The following is a 14880-nucleotide window of genomic DNA, read 5'->3' as shown; positions in this document are numbered from 1 at the left end:
ACAACCCTTATCTGTTTCAGTCTCATTGCTTACCCCGTTTGGTAGTAAATCCTAACCTATGAAAAGCATGCATACTAGGGTTGGGCTCAACTCAGAACTCTGGAATTAACTCATGAGTTGACATTTGAATTGAATTTGGCCAAACCCTACAGGATATAGAATTTGAATTGAGTTTGACATTCAAAGAAATTCCACTTATTCATAGAATGTGAGTTCCATTTAATCTGACAGGTCATACTTCCAGATACCAAACAATATATAATTAATAAAAATATAAACGCAACATGTAACATAAATGCCCTGTTATTGAGCATTTCTCCTTTGCCAAGATAATCCATCCACCTGACAGGTGTGGCATATCAAGAAGCTGATTAAACAGAATGATCATTACACAGGTGCACAATAAAAGGCCACTCTAAAATGTGCGGTTTTATCACACAACACAATGCCACAGATGTCGGAAGTTTTGAGAGAACATGCAATTGGCATGCTGACTGCAGGAATGTCAACCAGAGTGCCCCATGGTGGCGGTGGCGTTATGGTATGGGCAGGTATAAGCTACAGACAACGAACACAATTGCATTTTATCGATGTCAATTTGAATGCACAGAGATACCGTGACGAGATCCTGAGGCCCATTATCGTGCCATTCACCCTCCGACATCACCTCATGTTTTAGCATGAATCTCTACACAATTCCTGGAAGCTGAAAATGTCCCAGTTCTTCCATGGCCTGCATACTCACCAGACATGTCACCCATTGAGCATGTTTGGGATGCTCTGGATCTACGTGTACAACAGCGTGCTCCAGTTCACAAAAATATCCGGCAACTTCGCACAGCCATTGAAGAGGAGTGGGACAACATTACACAGGCCAAAATGATTGTCAAACCAGATACTGACTGGACTTCTGATCCACATCGCTACTTTTTTTTAAAGATATCTGTGGCCAACAGATGCATATCTGTATTCCCAGTGATGTGAAATCCGTAGATTGGGGCTTAATGAATTCATTTTTATTGACCAATTTCCTCATATGAACTGCAACTCAGAAAAATCTTTGAAATTGTTGCATTTTATATTTTTGTTCACTGTATAACTTTTCTCTGGAAACAATGTTCATATACTCTATTAACCTTAGTGCTTAGATGAGCCAATTTTAGTTTTTGGGCTTCTTTTTCTTCTTTTTTTTGCATTCTTGGAAATGTACTATTTTTCCCATATTGGACACAATTTAAGTGATAAATGAAATACAATCATTTCGAATATTCACATACATGTTTTGCTTCCCTTGATCATTATTTTAAGTAAACCTTTTTAGATAAAACTATACTAAATATATTTACATGCCAACAAATAATTGATTTAAAAACACTGTTTTGCATTGAAGGTCTACTGTAGCTTCAACAGCACTTTGTAGGTTAGCACCATGGTGTAGCCAGAGGACTGTCACGAATCCCGCTTCCTGAGTCTGTGTTTGCCTGTGTTTCTGTCCCGGAGTGTGTTTCCGGTGTCCTGGAACGCACCCTGTCTGGTTGCCGGGCGAATTAGCTTGTTGGGAGATCGATGTTCACCCGCACCTGTATCCCATCAGTAATCTGCACACCTGTCCTGATCATCACCTCTCCCCTTCAAAAGCTCTGACCTGACATCCATTCCCTGCTGGATCGTTAGCCATGAACAGTATGTTGTGCCATAGTATCAGCCTCAAGTTGGATAGAATTTGTTTTGTTGTTTCTTACGTATTGCTTGCCTTAAACTTACCTCCGTTTGTTCTGTCTTCAGTTACTCACCCGGATCATTTACCCCATTCCCGCCTGGTCGTCGGAGGATTCCGCTACCCCATTGGATCCACCTATTTACTCCCATCAACTCACCACCGCTGCCCGCTACGCCACCTGGATATATCTACCCATTCACATTCACTTGTAAATAAATACTCACCTTCTTCCTACTCTCCTTGTCCTGGTCTGCTTCTGGGTTCGATTTTGAAAGAACGTGACAAGGACAGCTAGTTTCCATCCTCCTCTGGGTACAGTGACTTCAATAGAAATCCTAGGAGGCTCATGGTTCTCACCCCCTTCCATATCCTTCGGAAGTTGTCATAATTACTGTGTAAGTATATCAGACCAATCAACTGATATGTTGTCCACCCAATCAAAGGATCAGAAAATTAATCTAGTAATGAAGCTACAGTTAGCTAGTGCATAAAATGTGGTGAGTAGTTGACTCAAAGAGAGAAAGACAATAGTTGAACAGTTTTTAACAAATACATTTCTTTAAAAATAAAGGAGAAGCAAGAGCGAGAGAGCGCTAGCTATATTTAATTGTATTTTTTTCCTATTCACTTAGCTAGCGAATGCAGATCGCTAGTTTAGCCTATTGAAACACCTGGCTCAATCAGAGAGGGATGCTATGTTAGCTTGTTGGCTATGACTAGCCAACACTGGAACTCTTCAAAGTCAAGGTAAGATTTTGGTTTTAAAAATGTATTGCCCCCGGGGCTAACCTGTGCTAACCTGCTTTCTGACTATACACTGTACTGCATGTTTGTAGCTATGTTGACTATGACAGTACTAACGTCATTAGCTAATATGATGACAACAATGTGGGCTGTGTGTAGCGGTTAGTGGTTATGATATGAAGGTTTGGCTTGGAAAGTATTTATTTGCCTGGTCAGACAGCTGATGTGTTGTGCACTGAAGTCCAAAAACAAAGGGAACAAGTGAGAGAAGGAGAGCATTTAGATGCAAGAAGGAATTATATACAAGTAAAATATTCATGCTGTTTATATGTGGCTGCTATGAAAGTTTACTGTGTTTGCGTGTGATCAGAGGTGTATTCATTCCGCCGAATCTGTTGAAAAAGTTTCTTAAACAGAAGGTAACTGAATGAAGCATGGATAAACATGTGTCCAATACTAACTCTCATTTGCAACTGTTGGACTAATGATTAGATCAGAAAGATGTAGACAAGTGTGAATATTTCTGTCACCTTGTTCAAATTATTCTCTCAACCTGTGTAAATGTTGTAAACTGACATTCATAGGCTAGGTTGTAGCAACCTCATGATGGGTATAGAGAAAATATTTGTATCATGTAGTAGCCTAAACCTATCGGTTACATTAAGCTGGGTGAATGGAATATGAATGAGTCATCCAATATGCTGTAATAGAAATAAGGCCATGCTCATAAATAGTTTTATTGTCCTCCCACATCTTAAACGCCATCGACTGCCACTGGATCATGTTGCCGTAATATAGTACATTTGTTATCAACTTAATAAACTTTGGAATCCAGTTGCTGAATATAAATGTGCTGCCATCCCCAGATTTATTCATATAATTTTCCCAGCCATGCTTCCCTGTGGAGCTAAAGTGAGCCCAAACCACAATTAAAGTACTGGAGGCTGGGTTGCAATCATTTCCACATAAATAACGGACTTGGTGCTGACCAAATTAACAAACACAAGCCAGGCATAATTTTGCATTGTTGTTCATCTAGCGTTTCCACCCGTGAGGCCAATGGTTGGTATCATCCTTGCTAAATGTCCTTCTTTTCCCATCCCGAATCTTCTGATTAAACAAACCTGATTGCATCCGCAGTTGCAAATTTTAAATTAGAATTTCAAATTTTGTATTTTTTTTTTATCTCGCTCCTCAAAAGGATGATTGGATGAAATGTGAGAGCAAATTTTTCTGGGCAGTGAAGTTGCGATTAGATCATTTTCCTGTAACCACAGTGTACTTAGGCAGAGACTGAATTAAAAATCAACGTGTACGATTACAGCCCTCCAGTAATACCAAGCTGTTACACTGCGTCTCTGCTTGCCCAGTTCTGCAATCAATGACAATGTACATAAATACCTGTGTCTTCTCTGAGTAGGTGACATGCATGCGCCATTGTCAAATTCAGTAAGTTAGAGTAAAACATTAGCACCAAAGTACATTTATCTTTATTTTCAAACTAAATAAATGATATACTATACTCTCCCAGGCGTTTCTTTATCACTATTTTAATCTACGCCTCATCCTACACTCTCAGACTACATAGGGAATGATCATGTTGCTGTAATATAGTATATTTGTTATCAGATTAATGCACTTTGGAATCCAGTGGCTGAATGTGAATGTGCTGCCATCCCCAGATTTATTCATATAATCATTTCCCCAGCCATGCTTCCCTGTGGAGCTATAGTGAGCTCGAACCACGATTAAAGTGCTGGAGGCTGGGTTGCAATCATTTCCGCATAAATAACGGACTTGGTGCTGACCAAATTAACAAACACAAGTCAGGCATCATTTTGCATTGATGTTCATCTAGCGTTTACACCCATGGGCCCAATGGCCCATGTCCTTGCTAAATGTTCTTATTTTCTCATTCCGAATCTAATGATTAAACGAACCTGATTATATCCACAGTAGCAAATTTCAAATTTTAATATAAATGTATTTGTATATTTTTTTCACAATGCTTCAAAAGGATGACATGTGAGAGCATTTTTTTCAGGGCAGTAAATGTTGCGGTTAGACCACAGTGTACTTAGACTGAATTCAAACCAACATGTACGATTACAGCCCTCCAGTAATACCAAGCTGTTACACTGCGTCTCTGCTTGACCAGTTCTGCAATCAACGACAATGTACACAAATACCTGTGTCTTTTCTGAGTAGGTGACATGCATGCGCCATTGTCAAATTCAATAAGTTGGAGTAAAAAGTTAGCACCAAAGTACATTTATCATCTTTATTTTCAAACTACCACTGAACAAAAATATAAACGCAACATGTTTATATGTGTTGGTCCCATGTTTCATGAGCTGAAATTAAAGATCCCAGAAATGTTCCACATGCGCAAAAGGCTTATTTCTCTCAGATTTTGTGGTATATCAAGAAGCTGATTAAACAGCAGGATCATTACACAGGTGCTGGGGACATTAAAAGGCCACAAACAACTGCCACAAAGTGTGCAGTTTTGTCACACAACAGAATGCCACAGATGTCTCAAGTTCTAAGGGAGCGTGCAATTGGCATGCTGACTGCAGGAATGTCCACCAGAGCTGTTGCCAGAGAATGTTATGTTCATTTCTCTACCATAAGTTGCCTCCAACGTCGTTGTAGAGAATTTGTGGGTATCTTTAGCAGGAACCGGGAATCTGTTTGATCACCCCCTCATAACTCTGATAACTATTTACTAAATTACATTTCTATGATACAAGGGTGAACACAATCTTGCATACAGTAACTCCAGATAGAAGAGATCTATCAAAATGATGTTTTTATAGCTGTACAGTGTACATAGTAGGACATGCGTACTCGTGTGTCCATATTATGTAAACTGTATAGTTGTAACAACGTTGCAACCTGTGCAGAAAACAGTTTCTCCTACAGCAGACTTTAATGATAGCAATGCCACAGATGGTGTTGTGAGCCAATAGACACAACTAATTGAAAATACGAATATCCAGTTGGCATCCTTGCTATCTTATTAGATAAAACATGTTAGTTGTTATAATTGCAACCAGGGTAAAGATACTTTTTGTGGTTTGGACCTCTCTAAAACCTTCAGTGGTGTTTTGACCAGACAGCGTTAAGCTTTGTCCTGATATCCACTCGGAATGGTTGAATGCGCAGTACGTGCCCCATTATGTGCCACACTATGATCGCCCAGTGAACTACATCCAATGTACTCACTAAGTCAAGTCATAATGTGTTACCGATTTAACAGATGGAACCCAGCAGAGAAAGCAGTGTTTGAATCCCATCTGTGAAAATGATTTATTTCAATATTTTTCTGATATCATCATTATAATACAAACTGCTGCAACGTTCCAGTACAGAAGCTTCACACAGTACCAAATCAAATGAAAATTACAGGTCATAACATTTTTGACAGCTCAACAAACAGACTGCATTGAGATGAAGAGTAATAAGGAAACAATTCATCTATGTGGAGCTGAAACAATGGACATCGGCGTCATAAACTAAACATAACTGCTGTGTTGTTGTTTTTGAAACAATATCCATGGATTTGAGTTGCTCAAATGTCATAATATAGTATCTTGTTTGATGGACTGAGACTTCGTTGCTTGTTAGCCACCACAATTGTCAGACGTTGCAATTCCCTTATCAGACGACTGTTGTCGATCCTTTAAATGATATATCCACTTTGCTTGACCTTGTACTCTGTAGTGATTCCATTTCGTGTTGAAGTAGTAGGCCTTGCAACAGGTGTGCATTGCCATGGCAAGTGGTCCTCCTTAACAGACTGTCAATACAATTGTTTTTAAATTCCATTTCCTGTTGTTAGTGCTTCAAAACGAATATATGACAACATTGTTACAAATACAGAACATAACTTGTCTCTGCTTTTAAACATTTGGATAAAAAAGGTTACATGCTGATTACTTTACAAGTTTTACAGATTTTTTATTTTATTTTTAAAATTTTATACAGGGATTTGATAAACTGAAGGCATTCTTTTACTGTGCACACAGATATGCTATCCATTTTACCTGCTTGGAGAAGTATGTGATAAACATTCTACTAGCAGATGTCAACTTCTCAAAATCTTCTTCCTCAAAACTGAACAGTTAGGATTTGTGATAATAGTCATTAAATAACTTTTACTCAATGGACAATAGCCTAATATTGATTTGAGGTTAAGCAGCATGACACAGCTCTGCTAGATTAACTGTTCTCATCCCGGGAACCAGCGCAGATTAAATACTGTATATAGCCCACACATTTTGTACCCTGACCAGACTTGCTGATCAGGATATGTCTCTAGCTGGATTCCTCTGTATTATTTGCTCTGTCAGCTAACTCCAACTGCTGTATCAACAGGTTAAGATCCCTCACTGAGTTCAGCAGCGCTGTCTACAGAAGACTGGAGACTGTTTACGGTGGAAACCTTAAGCAAAATCCTGCTTCTTAGTGGCCCCAGGAATTTTGTTGCACTGCCAATACATATAATTATTCCTTCCAAAGTGCTGTTATTTTAAATACGATTTGAAGAAATGGACAGATGGTGCTTTGTGAATCTGGGCAGATTGTCCGCCTCGTTCTGAGATTGTAAAAAGATAGGGAATAAAGGGGCACAATATGTGAGAACACTAGGCTACAGTATAAGCAATGTGCAAAGAGATCGATGTTGGTGAACGTCAATATTGTATGGCCATAGCCACGGTCTTTGGTCACATGATACATTTTAAAATGGAGACTCTCTTCAGTCTATGGATACCCTCTTCAACTCAACTGAAAGGCAGATCTGAAGCACTGTTGCTGCCCGATTACCAATACCACCTACCACCTTTTCATACAGTAGCTATGGTGGCATAATATGTCCAGTGGTCATTGCACTTAACAATGACGCTACATAAAATAGGTGCACCCATATAGTGAATCGAAATGATTCCAAGTGGTGAATGTCTATGGAACATTGCAGATAGACATTTAGAAAGATTCTATATATATATGAACAGTTTAGTATAACAGTAGAATCCATGACTTCTGCTAACGGGTTCTGAAACAAGAGGTCAGATTGTCAAAGCGTTGTGTCGATGAACATTGAGAATGGACAAGAGCGAGAACAATTTAAAACCATTTTCTTAATCACAAGACCTTTAAACTGTTTCCTCGTATACTATAGATACCGTTGGGGCATCATTGCACCATCAAATGGCATAAGAACTCTTCTTGGCTAATGTGAGATTCTTTACACAAAGACAATGCCCCTGAGCATTAGGCTACAGCAGTACCTAGATTCTTCTTTTCAGTAATGGAGCATATTTGAATATTAGAGCTGTGCTCTAAGTGAAGCATTCCATTTCTTAATGGCTTTTTACAATATTAGTGCAGCCAAATTTTAAACGAATGGTCTGCTGGCACAGTCACATATAAACATTGACATTATTATGCTTCATAACATGTGAAGCTGTTGCACATCAGGAAATTACAAGAGATGGAAGTTTTGTTTTTGTATACCAAAGGAAATACCGTACAAAAGTAAAGAATGTGAGAATGAATAAGAACAGATCCATAATAACAAAGTTCAAGAATTGTAGTTGCAGATTATACATATGCAGATTTTAAAATAATACAATGTCGAGTTGCCCTAATTTAGCAATCCAACTAGGCCTATACATCATTTTGTTGTATTTTAGTAGTTATTTTGTTTTGGGTGGGGCATGAATACCCTTGTACAATGTAGTTACATGATCAACAAAGTGAATGTAAGCTATAAACAGTTCAAGGAGTTTGAAATAAAACAATTATATACTCATATATTACACAAATATAGATCCTTTTGTTTTCTACTTTGACACAATAAATGTATTGCAGGAAACCAAAATAAAAGTATTTGTGAAAGATATTCCAAGTAGACACTGTCGGTTTCCATTTTGTTTCAATTGTTGGGAGTGCTGAAGAAACATTGGCACAACAGGTAATCCCGCAGCTGGCCTTTGAGAAGGTGCCTCTTGTGTACAATGGGTAATAAGAATTCATTGGGTGCAGAGTAGTGGTGAGGGGAAAAAAGGGCCAACTGTGCTGTCTGCTTGGTGGTAATAATAGGCCATACATAGTGATACTGGGAGGAAAAGTCCGTTCTTGAAACTATAGCAAGGTATCCCTCATAAAGCCACAGCCAAGAATCAGTATGGCAAGTCCGTAGCTTGTAGCTATCCTAGTACCTGTGAATGAAGGCATACAGTCAGGACATACACAGTGCTCATCTTCACACAAGGTATGTGCACAGTTCTTATCTTTAACATGTACTGTTGCGGAGAAATATATGCAAAAGGTATCATGGCACTAGTCTGAAACATTTTATACATTGTGCACATATGGAATGATCTTATTCTTAAATGAAATATGAATATGGAATACAAAAAAACATTATATATGTTTGTGCATCACCATCTGACAACTGATACTGAAAAGCCTGGCAGTCTTATGCGCATTTGGTTCATTTGCTTCTCAGGGACATTGTCCTTGAATTGATAAGATCAAAACTACAGGAAAAAGGCATCGATACATTTCTGTCCAAAGGATAATGATACAGAACTTAAAGTACAGTAGGGAGAGATAGGGAGATATTCTGAATGGCAATGCTCTACTGTATATCGACGCAAGATTTTCTTCTGTTTAATCTCCCTGTAACACACAAGCTAAAATAGAATTCAAGGTCCAAAAGAATCAAAAGAAACCAGATTCCCTAATTAACTTTTTCTGGTACCTGCCCGGGACTGAAAAAGAGGCACAAAAAAAAGTCATCCTACGAAACAATGGCAGCATTAAGGAAATGGAAAATGAAATATTCCCTAAATCATGGTGACATTTACTGGATTTTTCCGTCAGACCAAGCACAGCAATGTTCTAAGAGGAGAATTGTCTGGGGACACTATGGTTCGGCCAAGCTCAATATCGGGAGGAGGAAAAAGACGGAGGCCTGTAACCCGCTGTTCCTCCCTGCCAGATTTAATTTGGCCCGAGGTGATCAAGTGAACAGTATTGCCATAGAGGAGCAGCAATCACGCTAGGCCAAAACATCCTCTACATGGAGAATAATGAATCAGCTCGCAGCCTGATAAGCTGGACTAGGTTTACATGCCGATAGACACAGCTCTGATGCCTTGCAGTGAATCTCTCACACCATCCATGAGAGCCCCACCTTAAAACATACTCAAACCCCTGAATATAGCTTAAATGCAATTCTTAGATAAATACTGAAAAAGTAATGTCGCAGGAAACGCTTTTTAAAAAACCTATCATTTGCCACAACCAAACTAAATAATTAGGTTACAACATGAGTACTACACTACTAAATACCAAACCAAATACTGTTGCTGTACAAGTACTGACTCAAATCGCTTCACATTGCACAGAGTAAAGTCACCTGATCCACCACCAATAGTATACAGCCTGAGTCTCCAGTTTACTCCTTATTTTGTCTAATGGAATACAGATTTGAAATATAGGGTAGAGTGACCTCCCTGCTGAGGGTGGGTGCGTCACCCAGGCATATGCCGCTGCCATAGGGAAAGAGCTGGCCTGGCGCCATCTATCTGCCTACATGATGGAGCTAGTGGTGGGCTACTGAAAAAAATGTGATAACACAGTCTGACTTGTGTAGCAAATCCCAGCTGGGATTTAGTGATATCAGAATGTACAGAAGCTAGGTTCGATGTCATACACCCGTGTTTCACAAATTCTCCCTGTTCTCGGTGTCATTCACCACTCAGCCATGTCTGATAGGACAGGGGTATTCCTTCTTCTGTGTTTGAAGTTGTATGAGCACATTGGGAAGATGGTATGAAAGCAGTTATTTTCCAGAACCGGTTGGCGACTTGCCACATGGTTTAAACAAAGTTGAAGGCCTTTTGGTACAGTACATATCACTTCTGGGACATTTGTTGTATTTCATTTCAGTGACCCAAAGCGTTGAAAAACCAACAGTGACAAAACCAATATATGCAGACTGTGAGGTAACTAGACCTGACACATTGGTCTTCTCTGCACAGGCAAGTAACGCAGGCAAACCACCATGCACTTAATTCCGACTCGGCTAACAGTTGCCACCGTTTACAGGTAAGGCAACGTGGAAAATCGTTTTACTCTCACAGGTCTAATTTCATCCAATTGTTTGACAATTGTTGTTCATCGACCAAAAAACCTGCATTTGCAGCAATGTAACTGTCCTCCAGTCATAACAGTGCCCAGTAAAGGTAAGACCGCAGGGGGAGCAATAGAGGAACATGTATCAGTGTCATACACTGCACAGAGCATTCAGCGCCACACAGTTGTCAGCATAATTTGGGGCGCCTCTGCCTCATAATCACAAACTGCAGTCTGGGCTTTTATTTCTGCTGTATTTCCACATTCAATTGTAATGTTCACTCACTACAGTGTCCTTCAGTGTCTTTTTGATTAACTACATGGGTGAATTGCTTTAAAGTGGAACAAACTGACAAGCGGACAGCAGACTGAAGGAAGACAGACAAGAAACATGCAGATGGACAAGCAGACTGACATTTTTTTTTTTTTTTTTACAAATAGTTAGACGATTTACCCTACTGAAGGGAAGAAAAATTATATGAAAAACCAAAGCAGAATCTCTGGCTCCGTTATCTCACCTGAACTGTGTTTGACTGTCTTGGCTGATGAAGTCGGAGAGCTGGAGGTAGAGCGGACCCTCTGGTCGGCGCTCATGCCGTCTTGTGCTGCTGTGGAGCCTGTCTTGCGGGGCTTCTTATCTGCTGTCAGGTGGGACAGGGGGGACGTCTTCTTGACCGGTCTGATGCGGGGCCTGGTGCTGTTCACATTCAGGTAGGCCTGGACCTTGTACTCCAGCAGCTCTCCGTAGTTGGCGTTGGTGACTCTGCACTCATACAGGCCCTCGTCACTCTTCCCCACCCGGGAGATCTGCAGTTTGTGGGATATGTCGTTTCCCTGTACCTTCACCGTCTGTAGAGATAAAGAGATGTTCAATGAACGATGCAGGAGCAACTACATCCCATCCACATGACTGGTTGATCAGTACAAAGAACCATGTAATGACACAACAGAAACATCAAACAAATGTTTTTGGTCACATACACCTGTTTAGCAGATGTTAATGCAGGTGTAGCAAAATAGTTGTAATGGTGATGGTTTTATGTGTCCATACTTATGGTGTCCATATTAGGAAATGTGATGTTGCCCTAATATGGACACTGTAAAAGCTCTGTACATACAATAACTTACACTTATTTTAGTCCCTTCGTCGTCTGGATCAGGCTCTGGTATCATTTCCATCTAAGAAAACAGAGAAAATAAAAATACACTTTAAAAAGCTGAAGATACGTTTGAAAGGGAGACATCAATGCATTACGAGACTCTAACATGCTGGCCACACTGCTCGGGTTGTGTGCGTGAGTGTGGCAAAATAAATACATACATGTTATTCAATCATTGCACCCACACTGCTTGCGCGCGCCAATGAGCGTCTTTGAAGCCTGGTTCTATTGGTGACGCTTGACGCACTGCAAGTCTTGGAGGATATACCCACGTGCCATCTCCTCATTGGTTTTTAGGAGCATATACCCATGTGGGTGATTGGAAGATGAACTGAGGTCCACACTCCAGTCGGTGGTGGTAATGCACCTTAAAGTTGGTTTCCAACCTCAATATAAAGTCCAAAGAAGATGACGCCTGAAGGAGGGGAGATTACTAGAAACAAACCCGGTTTACCATTTTATTTGTAGATTAATTGTCGGAGTAGATAACCTTGCGCATTTCAGGTAAAATAACAATCCAATGTTTATATCCCAGGACAAATTAGCTAGAAACAACAAGCTAGCTAGCTAAATTGCCATAAATGTTTATGTCCCCAAAATAATATAGTTGGTTCAAAGTTTGTTTTGATATTTCAACCTGCGTGTCCTGATCGTGTCGGATGTGGGTGGACAAAATCAACATGCACACGATGGCGGTCTGGTCAGCATGTAAGAGTGTGGCACTCTAAAAAAATTATAAAATAGATATATTTTTATACCAGTCTAGTCTTCACAGTCACTGAAGCAAAAATGGTCAAAAAGCCTCTGGCATTCCTCAAAAGTACATTTCAGGTGTAAATGCGGCATCATTCATCGATGGCTATAAATGTTTGATAGCTACATCAATAAACAGTTTATCCCAGATGGAAGAAGCAAAAACATACCAATTGAACGAAAGATCGACTAAAATGAAAGAAAATGAAATCCCATATTCTTCCCCATTCTGTACATTTAGAATGAATGAAAAGCTTTGTGAAGAGAATCAATAAAATAAAGGGATTTTGATAGTCAGTAAAAGGAGGCAATTCGAAAACAGAATGATTATACTCTTTGACAAATTGACAAATGTTTCCTCATAAATGAGACTGAACAAGCAATAATTATAAATCATAATCATCTTAAAAAAAATTCTCTCTATAGGCATATGAAACATAATTAACTACCAGGAGGCTTTACCCAAAACCAACATTCAAATAAGAGACTCTCAAAGAAGTTAAAACACAAAGCCATCAAAAAGTGACCCAGCTTTAGGTTGAGCAGCAGGTTAACAGAGGTAACCTAGAGGTTAACAATTTGTTGGTGTTCCCTTGAGCAAGGCACTTGATCCCAATTGCTCTGGATAAGAGTGTCTGCTAAAAATGTAAAACATGCCCACATTCTTGCTCTGGTGGCAGTACTCTGGCACTATAGCAAACACTCAGTCCAAAGCCTATATCATGGAATTGGCATTGCATTTCAAATGGACTTATTCCTGGGAAAGTCTGTTAAATGCAGAGCCTCTTTTAAACCAGTCCATGAAAGATACAGCAACAGAGGGGATAAACGCTGTCGGCTCCACGGGAGACTTAAAATAAGGCTGGAAAAGTACAGGAGCTACTTAAGAAAAACGGAACGAGAGTGTTTTGTGTCAAGTATATAATTACTTCAGAGATGCCAATACTTACAATATAATACATATTTCCAATTCTGATCAATGCTAATAACAGACAGATTGACTGTTTGTTATTTTTCTGCCGTCATCAATCTTAACAGATGTCAGCCACAAAAGTTAACATTTTACCCTCACCGTCTCAGACAGACCATTCTCTTTTGAATTGCCAAGACAAAGTTGATGGTGATGCAGTGGTCATTTTGCCACTCTTTTTAGATGTAATTCTAATCAGAGAGAGTGAGAGAGAGAGAGTGAGAGAGTGAGAGAGAGAGAGCGAGAGAGAGCGCGAGAAAGAGCGCGAGAAAGAGTGAAAGAGAGAGAACAATCAAATCAAATTGTATTTGTCACATACACATGGTTAGCAGATGTTAATGCGAGTGTAGCGAAATGCTTGTGCTTCTAGTTCTGACAATGCAGTAATAACCATGAGTAATCTAACCTAACAATTTCACAACTACTACCTTATACACACAAGTGTAAAGGGATAAAGAATATGTACATAAAGATATATGAATGAATGATGGTACAGAACGGCATAGGCAAGATGCAGTAGATGGTATCGAGTACAGTATATACATATGAGATGAGTAATGTAGGGTATGTAAACAAAGTGGCATAGTTTAAAGTGGCTAGTGACACATGTATTACATAAAGATGCATTAGATTATATAGAGTACAGTATATACATATGAGATGAGTAATGTAGGGTATGTAAACATTATATTAAGTGGCATTGTTTAAAGTGGCTAGAGATACATTTTTTTACATCAATTTCCATTATTAAAGTGGCTGGAGTTGAGTCAGTATGTTGGCAGCAGCCACTCAATGTTAGTGGTGGCTGTTTAACAGTCTGATGGCCTTGAGATAGAAGCTGCTTTTTAGTCTCTCTGTCCCTGCCTTGATGCACCTGTACTGACCTCGCCTTCTGGATGATAGCGGGGTGAACAGGCAGTGGCTCGGGTGGTTGTTGTCCTTAATGATTTTTATAGCCTTCCTGTGACATCGGGTGGTGTAGGTGTCCTGGAGGTCAGGTAGTTTGCCCCCGGTGATGAGTTGTGCAGACCTCACTACCCTCTGAAGTAGAGGTCGACTGATTATGATTTTTCAACACCGATACCGATTATTGGAGGACCAAAAAAGCCGATTAATCGGCTGATTTGTATTTTATTTATTTGTAATAATGACAATTACAACAATACTGAATTAACACTTATTTTAACTTAATATAATACATCAATAAAATTAATTTAGCCTCAAGTAAATAATGAAACATGTTCCATTTGGTTTAAATAATGCAAAAACAAATTGTTGGAGAAGAAAGTAAAAGCGCAATATGTGCTATGTAAGAAAGCTAACGTTTCAGTTCCTTGCTCAGAACATGAGAACATATGAAAGCTGGTGGTTCCTTTTAGCAT

The 14880-nt window shown here is 39.4% G+C and overlaps 1 protein-coding gene across 1 annotated transcript in view; it reads right to left on the bottom strand.

Moving 5' to 3' along the window:
• Positions 1 to 4731: 4731 nt before the first annotated feature.
• Positions 4732 to 14880, bottom strand: part of LOC109899374 (V-set and transmembrane domain-containing protein 2A) — a 29070-nt gene continuing 18921 nt past the window's right edge. The window contains exons 3-5 of the mRNA XM_020494556.2: positions 11744 to 11794; positions 11134 to 11464; positions 4732 to 8691 (exon numbers count right to left, since the gene is read on the bottom strand). Coding sequence (XP_020350145.1) covers positions 8615 to 8691; positions 11134 to 11464; positions 11744 to 11794 — 459 coding nt within the window. The 3' untranslated portion in view covers positions 4732 to 8614. The remainder of the gene's footprint in view (positions 8692 to 11133; positions 11465 to 11743; positions 11795 to 14880) is intronic.

This window comes from Oncorhynchus kisutch, linkage group LG11 (genome assembly GCF_002021735.2).
Source record: "Oncorhynchus kisutch isolate 150728-3 linkage group LG11, Okis_V2, whole genome shotgun sequence".
Taxonomy (NCBI): Eukaryota; Metazoa; Chordata; class Actinopteri; order Salmoniformes; family Salmonidae; genus Oncorhynchus; species Oncorhynchus kisutch.
The sequence above is the reverse complement of the archived record's forward strand: the minus strand, read 5'-3'. Positions and strand labels throughout refer to the sequence as shown.